Here is a 9515-nt window from a genome sequence, read left to right on the forward strand (position 1 = left end):
TTTGAAACACTCTCAGGAGGCCGAATGTTTCTTCCTACATTACAATAACTAATTGGCCTCTGACAGAAAAGTGTTATATGGGTTCGTCTCAATTTTACCCCCAGAATCGATTTCCGCATTCAGATTTTGAAAATTATGAATTTTTTTGTAATTTGTTTAAATAATTTGTTATAAACAATTGCAAATGACATAAGAAAAAATACGTATATTTTATTTTTCAGCTATGCAAAGGATGGCACAGTTTGTTTTTTGCTATTCCAGATAGATTTTGCTTGGGACTTGACATGGTCACTTTTTCTCCCCAACATGCAATTGTTTATTCCTACATTACACTAACAAATTGAACTCTGACAAAAAAGTGTTATATAGCTTTTCGTCTCGATTTTACCTCCAGAATCGATTCCCGCATTCAGATTTTGAAAATTATGAATTTTTTTGTAATTTGTTTAAATAATTTGTTATAAACAATTGCAAATGACATAAGAAAAAATACGTATATTTTATTTTTCACTTATGCAAAGGATAGCACAGTTTGTTTGTCGCTATCTCAACCAGTCTTAGCATGGGCTTTAATGGGTTAATTTGGCTACTACTAGGATGTGGTCCGAGTCGCTATCTGCCCCTCTGTAAGCCCTTACGTCAAGAACATTAGTATGACGTCTTTTTTCAATGAGGAAATGATCAATTTGGTTCTGTGTGGTCCCGTCCGGCGATGTCCACGTTGCCTTGTGTATGTCATTGTGCTTAAAACACGTAGTTTTGATTATAAGATCTTTTGCCGCCGCGAAATTTATGACCCTAATACCGTTATCATTGCTGGCTTCGTGCAGGCTTTCCTTCCCTATAGTAGGCCTAAACATTTCCTCCCTACCTATTTTAGCATTGAAATTGCCTAATACTATTCTTGTGTCGTAAGACCTGTTCCGATCCCAGGTGAGTCCACCGTTCTAAAGGTGATAACCCCCATACCTCTCTAGAACTAAGTAGAGAACTAAGAGAGCTTTCCGACTTTGACGAGGACAGTGTCAACTCGTCGTCAGCCACACTACGGTTTCATTCTCGCATCCTAACGCCCCCCTGCAAGGCAGCGCGCCTTCGCTGGCATCGTTACCGCGTAAGACCAGGTGACGAATCATTCTACACATCCCTTTTCGGGGCAGTTGTCATCGCTCCCGCATCCTCCTCGGCAGCAGGATTTTTGCCCATTTTTGTAATGTGTGATGAAAGAGATAGATTGAGAGATAAGAGATAATGTGAAGTGTTTTTGTTGTTGTGGTGCTTGCGTAGTGTTTCTAGATGAATGCGTTCGACAGTGTGGGCTCATCACACCCACGCCTGTTCCTATCGGCTGTCTGCGGCTGCTTATTCAATTTATTCGCAGCTAACCTCTTTCTCAGGGGCTGTTCCTCTATCCGCAACCTAAGGACGCGCTGTGTAGTGGTGATAGGCACCCACCCGTCCGATCTGGACGACAACGCCCAAGACCCGCTTAGGGTAGCGGCATTGTAACAGTTTGGTGACTTATAGCTGACTAAATGTAGATTAGAGAAAAAATAGCGATGATTATCGAATCAACTTTTATAACCTGCAAATTCTACAAGAAACGTAGGTATTTTTTTGAGTTTCATAGAAATCAGAATTTAAGCTTTAGAAAATTGATTATTTTTGGTAAAAATGTTGACCTCTGAGTTCATCCATACATAATATATAACCCTAGCCCTTTGAACCATAACCTAACTGCCCCAAGTTAAAGACTTCACCGACATGAAATTTTAACATGATATTCTGCCTTACCCTATGATTTTTTAAAAGATAATTCTGACTAGATCAGTGATCTAAGACGTTAAAAACTTATGATGACCATAACCTAAGACTTATAACAGACTATCTCTTTATGTCAAGTTTAATAATTTTTGAAAACTGATGTTTGATAAATTGGGTGTCTAAGTGGGAGTCTAACTAGTAGGTTTAAGATCTGATAGTACATTCTTGAGTAATATTTTGCGCTCAATCCAAATATGCTAGTAAAATTTCTAAATCAAGACAGAATAATAAATGATTCTAACCTAATAGTGCTAAGAAGCATTTTTGGACAGACCTGAGATTTTTATATACAGAGGAAAACTTAAAATTAAGTATTTCATAAACACTAAACTATTTTACATAAACAAGTCAAGATAACTAAATCCTGATCCTGGGTGCCAAGTACATTATATTCTCCAAACTCTTTTTACACAGACTTGTCAAACTCAAATCTAAATACTCTATAACCACTGAACAATGTTAGACACGAAGATAAGCTAGAGTTAAGTACAATATAACCTCTCTTTTATACTAAAAAAAGCTCAAACTGCAACAAACACTAAATTATTCATGCAGATAGGCAAAGCTGAAATCGAAGTAATCTGCCTTGCTTGGCTTGAAAATAAATAAGGCACAGACTTTTATTTTTCTGCAATTGTTACAGAGACATTTGTTATAATAAACTAATCTTGTTAATAACGTTTCCTCACATGCGATCGTACGCGGGCACTCTACTTGTAAGCACTCCATAAGAACCTACTAAACCTTTATACATAGAGAAGACAAGTTAAAACTAATTAGCCTATAACCTTTAATCTTCTTCACTAATACATCATACACTTATTTATATAACCTTATATTTTTTTACATAACCTACAAAGTTACAAAAAATTCAATTTTGAATCTCAATAGCTCATTTCTTCAATTAATTTTTACACGCATGAAGAAAGAGACTAAGCTGTAAACTCACGAAATAATGTTGCCTAGCATATTTGGATTGAGCGCAAAATATTACTCAAGAATGTACTATCAGATCTTAAACCTACTAGTTAGACTCCCACTTAGACACCCAATTTATCAAACATCAGTTTTCAAAAATTATTAAACTTGACATAAAGAGATAGTCTGTTATAAGTCTTAGGTTATGGTCATCATAAGTTTTTAACGTCTTAGATCACTGATCTAGTCAGAATTATCTTTTAAAAAATCATAGGGTAAGGCAGAATATCATGTTAAAATTTCATGTCGGTGAATTCTTTAACTTGGGGCAGTTAGGTTATGGTTCAAAGGGCTAGGGTTATATATTATGTATGGATGAACTCAGAGGTCAACATTTTTACCAAAAATAATCAATTTTCTAAAGCTTAAATTCTGATTTCTATGAAACTCAAAAAAATACCTACGTTTCTTCTAGAATTTGCAGATTATAACAGTTGATTTGAGGATTATCTCTATTTCTTCTTTAATCTACATCTAGTCAGCTATAAGTCACCAAAATTTCATTTAAATCGGTGGCTCCTGTTAGGTTCTGGAAGTTGGCACCAGGAAATAATTATTAACAATGCGACCAGTATAGATTGATTGCGCGTAAAAAATTATGTTGATCGGTATCTGTTCGAAAATTAGTTTGATATGCGGAGCGAGAGCGAGAAGGTTCGAGAAGCTTGTCAGCTTAATTTCAAATTCGACAGTTTTCGCTAGCCCGCACGGCACCAATGAGGTTGTCATGGCAACGCGCGCTCGCTCGCTCCTACTCTGTCTCTCTCCGCCTGTTTCGCGAGCGGTCTTCTGCCGCTTTCGCTGATTTGTGTTGTTCAGTTTTCGTATTGCCGAAGCGCTGTGAGGACTCGCCTCACAGTGTCGACCGTTAAACAATATCGTTTGTTAACGCATCGGTGCTCTAACACTCTTCTAATACTCTTCAATTTTCCATAGTCAATACATTTGTAATCACACTCTTTTCTTTTCAATAAACATCAATAGTTTGACGGTATACATAGTATGCCTTTTCATCTCAAATTTAAAGAGCATGTTATTATGTTCACATTGATTGTTTTGATCCACAAGTCTCTATCTAATTCGAGAGACTATAAATAGTATCAATTATTCGTATGCACGTCAAATATTTGTTTAGATAATCAAAAACAATAAGGCGGGTGCTGTAGAATAATAAATTTTTCATTTTCGACTTAAAAAATGGCGGTAAAAAAATAATCATGTAATGTAAATTTGTATATTTTCGCATGCACAATCAGTTTATCCATAAGTCATTTATTTACATAGTAAATGAATAATAAAATAATCCGATAACCCTAGCCGCCGCATCCGCTTGAGAGTGCAACGTCCGTAGTACGCTAGCGTTTTTTCCTCTAATTGGCAGCATTCTATAATCGTTCAAGAAGGAGTTTGAGAAGTTCGAGTTTGTATATTGACCAAGGTTTACGTAATTACGTGACTACGTAACTTCAAGGGTGGCTTTTTGGCTGCATTCTTAGAGTAACGTAAATTTTCCGGAAAATCTTAAAGTCACGTAAAAGCTCCGAGACACGTAATTTTTTTTCTTGCAGTTATGTAAAGCTTTGAGTCACGTAAATTCAGAAAACACATATATTAAAAAACTGAAAGTTCGTACGTGACTATAACTAAAACAATTATTCCAATTTATACTAAAAATTTGTGCATGCGTGACTGTTACTAAAGCAATCACCCCCATTCATGCTGACACTTAGAGATTATTGCTTTAGTTACAGTCACGTACAAATTTTCAGATTTTTAATATCGGGTGCTAAATTTACATTGCTTCGTTATTTTTTACCGTTATTTTTTAAGTTAAAAATAAATACTTATTATTTCACAACACCTGCGTTATTTTTTAAAATATTTTACGTGCAAACGAATAATTGATACCGATCAACATCATTTTTTGCGCGTATCGACTACAATATAGAACATTATTAAACAACCTACATGTTTTGAATCACTCGTGGTGGAAGGGGGTTCAAGCCCCCTTCCATACGTAGGTGTATGGATCCATACATACTTACACACATACACGTGGATAGTAGGTTGACAACACTGTCTATCAAAGTGAGTGCAGATTGCGCGGCTCGCGCTGTGCAAACTCGCTAAAATTAAAAAAATTGCAGACTGAATGTAAAAATCGGATGATGGTCCCAGTATTGTTTGAGTAACAAATTATAAATAATGCAAATTAAATTTGTATAATATGATTTGTTCTCTCAAACTGAATATAATAAACTTTTAAAAGTAAAGATAATTAATTAATTAATGTTTTATTGCAAAGTGTCATTATATTACACTACACGTATATAGAACAAATTTATTTGTGTAATTGTTTAATTCGATGTTCGAGTCCTATGTATGGGACGAAAATTTCGTCCGTTTCTCTCAAAAAGCCTCCCTTTACCAGATATCGATGTAAAACAGATTCCTAACCTCAAAATTGAAAAATCTGACTATACTACACGAATGGAAATTCGATGTTCGAGCCTTACGTGTGGGACGAAAATTTCTTCAGTTTTTCACGAAAATCCCCCCTTTACGAGATATCGACGAAAAATGCATTTCCATATGCGGACCCTGAATCTCGCCATCGACGACCCTGAAGACTTAGACATCATCTATTTGCGATTCGTAATCTTACTTTCTCCTGGCGAAATATTTTTCTGATATTATCAGGATAGTATCATTATATATTTTTCCTTGCATAAGGCGTTATAAATAACGTCAATAAATATTTTTACTCCTTGTCCCAGTAGCGGTTTTCTTACGAAATCCGTTCGCCGGAATCTACCGATATTGAAAAATTTCAGCCTGTTTCTACTCGAAAACCCGGCAACGATTTTACCAGGGTGTAGATATTATTGTGTTCAGAGACTCTAATGCTCGTTGTTATTTTAAACTTGAAACATAGAATGATATCTACGAGCAATTTTTATCAATTACCACACAAAAGTAGCAGTTACCCTGCACAGCGGGACTAATTTTTCTATATTTTAGGATACTTTACTTTTTGACGCTTTAGAAATATGTATTCTCCTAGGTTATATCTAATTGTACATCTGAATTTTGACAAGAAAAAAAAAATCGTAAATGGTTATATTAATATAGAGATATAAAATCTAACTGTGTTTAAATTGAAATTAATATTGATTGATCTAAGGGTACATCTGGTAATAAAAATTTCTAATTATATTTCAGATTTCTGGACAAAAATCATTGTCTTACGTCACAAAGAATATATATAAACTAGGTGATAGCGAAAATTCATCGCCATGCCCATCAATAGAAAAACAATGTACAGAATTATCTAGAAAAGCATTTTATCTGAGGTCACCAATCCCTATTTCCACATCAGATAGTAATTGGCCATTACTGACAGTTTCTAAAGGCTTTTTTGATGGCACTATTTGTTCTAAAAATATGAATCAAATTAATTCTACGTTGGCGGTAGAAGAAAATAATTCAGTTGTTGAAGGTTGGGACAGTGACGAAGAGGATTCCAATATCAACGACGAAAAAATGATAAATAATGAATTAAGAAATAAATTTCATGACATTCAAGGAGAAACGCCAGGCTGGGACGTTGAAGACGTTGATTTGCCCTTGGAGTTAGAAACGAGTAATATTTCAGAATCAGATGAAAATTATTTTTCACCTCCTGTTAAAGGAACATCATTAACTAATAATTGGGTTAATGATTCTCGACTAGCAATCGATCATATTTTAGCTGGTTCTTATGGCTCAGCATTTCAATTACTTAATGAACAATTAGGAATTGTAAAATTCGATCGATATAAATCATTATTCATGAATCTATATTCATGTTCACGAACATCTTTGAGCTTAAATTCAAATGTTCCATCCTTGCACAACTATCTTTTACGAAATTGGAAAGAGACTAATCTCAAGTCTTCTTTTCCAGCCACAGTATTAAAGCTTCCTAATCTTATCCAACGATTGCAAATAAGTTATCAGTTAACGACATCAGGAAAGTTTGTAGAAGCTATTGATAAAATGCAAACTTTGCTGCTTACAATACCTCTTTTGATTGTAGATTCAAGGCAAGATATAGCTGAAGCACAACAATTAATTCATATATGCCGTGAATACATTTTAGGTTTAAAAATGGAAATCGAAAGAAAAAATCAACCTAAAAGTAATTTATCTGAACAAAAGAGAATTTGTGAAATGATTGCCTACTTTACGCACTGTAACTTACAACCAGTTCACCAAATTTTAACGCTCAGGACAGCTGTAAATACTTTTTTTAAATTTAAGAACTATAAAACAGCAAGATCATTTGCAAAAAGATTATTAGAACTTGGACCCAAACCAGAAGTTGCTCAACAAGTTAGAAAAATTTTGCAGGAAAGTTAAATTTACTTTATTAAATTTATTGGATTTTCACAATTATTTAACTTTTATTACTCTTTTTTTATAGGTGTGTGACAATAATCCATCAGATGAGCATTCTTTAGAATATGATGAACATAATCCATTTACAATTTGTGCATACTCATATAAACCTATATATAAAGGAAAGCCTGAACTAAAATGTCCATTTTGTCATGCTAGTTATCAAACACAATTTGACAAATCAATTTGCAATATCTGTGAAGTTGCACAAATTAACAAGGACTGCAGTGGGTTAAAAATAAGTTTTTCACAAATGCGATGAATATATATAAATTTGCGAATAAAAACTCTTGTCATTTCAATGTTGTTAGAGAGTTGGATAAATAATAACAGTGAGGTTATTAATAAAGCGTGTGTGTGTGGGTGCGTGTGTGTGTGTGTAACCGGGTTTATGGAAAACTTCCTCTCACATCGTAATCTTACAGTAGAGAGAATATAGTATACAGTATAATGTGCGTTTGGAGTACAGTAGCAAGGCATGCTTAGTACGATAGCCCTCATGTGAGCTCGTCTCGCTGCATGATATCGTAGTCGCCCAATAGATGGTGCGATGTGTACCATTATGGTATAGAGTCAAGATTATAATGCTTATTATATTACAACAAATGTAAAGGTAACATATTATAATTATATATTTTTTGTTTTCTGTATTTTTGCGTAAGAATAATTCTAATTTCTAATTTAACGTTAGGCAATCTGTAATCCTTACTTTCTCTGCATGGTATTAGTCTATTCTTTTTTTTTTTTTTTTCTCTTAATTTGACCAAAAATGTACTTGATACATTCATCTGCAATTTTGTGACGTGGGAAATATCTTCGTATTTTTAGACGCCTAGCAAAGGATATCTTAGATAGCCGCGTCCAGACTGGAAACTGATACCGTGGTGCTACCGTGGGCCAGCAGTAATTGCCCTACTGACGCCTAGGGGTCAAGAATGACTGCCACATTGGCACCACTGTGGTATGTAATAAGACACTTCTATGGGCCAGTGGAGTTTGCCAGAGTAACAGAACATTATCGATACTATACAATAATTGATATATAAATAAACTATGCGACGATCAGCATTCGATTCAAATACAAAAATCCTAAAGTATTCCAGTCAGGGCTGAGAAGGTATCCCAAAGAGAGTTCCGCTAAACATAGACATTCAACAAATTGCGACTAGCTATATAATTTATGATCATATAATCGATGGTATTCTGGAATGGTATTGGTTACATGTAAAAATAAAAACTCAGTATTTGCGTAAAAATATTAGACAGTAGTACCTTTATTTGAATAAAGACTTAACTAACCTAAACCCTATTACAAAAAAAATAATAATAATAAAAATATAGATGATCTTCTCTGCGTTGTCGCAAGAACCATCATATAACTGAATTTCATCTTATTTTTACCTTGAAACCTTGCAGTATTCATTAATCCAATCTGTTTCAAGATCAAGGTAAGTGTATCTAATCCATATATTTTCAAATTCATGTCCCTTATTGTTGACTTTACTAAAGCTCGGCATACTTATTCCACTTCTGCTGTGAACTGCTGCTCTCAAACCCTACTGTCAATTTTCGCAGTGCGGTTTGGCAGATACTCTGCGAACATATGCTAACCGACTACTTCGGCTTAGTGATAGTGTAGACTCTCTTTAAAATAGAGGGATGCCAGACGATCACATCTCCAAAACCGCGATGTCACTTTTCTGTGTTTACATTCATGCACCACCAAAGTACCTCGCACACACCAGAGGGGATTTCGGGTCCCTGTCAAATGGTCTGAAATTTTGATATGTGGTAGTTTGTGTTATTCCGAACAAGAGTCCCAAGGTCGCGAGTCAAAAAAAGCGCAAATTATAAGAAAATAAATATTTGAGTCGCCAATTCCGGCTGAGGATAGTTTGACGGGCAATCGAAATTGACGATAGCTTCAACACGTTCGACACTAATATATATACGTGTATAGATTGATGATAAAATAGAATAGTTACGTCGGGAGACTCTTAAGGTGGTGCTCTTTGCCGTTCTTTCTATATATGCGTCCATTACGTATCGCGATGTTGTCTAGGCGGACAGATTAGCCGGTGACGCGGCCCAGGTCGTGCGCTCCGTAGTTTTTCGTACGTAAGTATACACTACGTACTGCGATGTTTTCTAGGCTACTCCATGGTGATGCGCTCCATAGTTTTTCGCACCTATTGGTGCGGCGTGTACCAGGATCATGGTACCTAAGTGTCTACGCTGAACGACGAGAAGGTTCAGGCAGTGCGCTATGCAGC

General features: G+C 35.2%; 1 protein-coding gene across 2 annotated transcripts in view; it reads left to right on the forward strand.

Annotated features, from left to right (window-relative positions):
• LOC100116669 (coatomer subunit alpha) overlaps positions 1-8503 on the forward strand; it is a 93485-nt gene extending 84982 nt beyond the window's left edge. Inside the window, exons 4-6 of one of the 2 annotated variants that reach the window (XR_512087.4) lie at positions 6025-7194; positions 7268-7855; positions 8071-8503. Coding sequence is in view for 1 of the 2 variants with exons in the window: in XM_008206483.4 (XP_008204705.1) it covers positions 6025-7194; positions 7268-7504 (1407 nt within the window). In the remaining variant the exon portion in view is untranslated. Of the gene's footprint in view, positions 1-6024; positions 7195-7267 lie in introns of both variants that reach the window. The other variant, XM_008206483.4, reaches the window with a different exon arrangement.
• Positions 8504-9515: the final 1012 nt, after the last annotated feature.

The sequence above is a fragment of the Nasonia vitripennis genome (genome assembly GCF_009193385.2).
Source record: "Nasonia vitripennis strain AsymCx chromosome 3 unlocalized genomic scaffold, Nvit_psr_1.1 chr3_random0003, whole genome shotgun sequence".
NCBI classification, from domain to species: domain Eukaryota; kingdom Metazoa; phylum Arthropoda; class Insecta; order Hymenoptera; family Pteromalidae; genus Nasonia; species Nasonia vitripennis.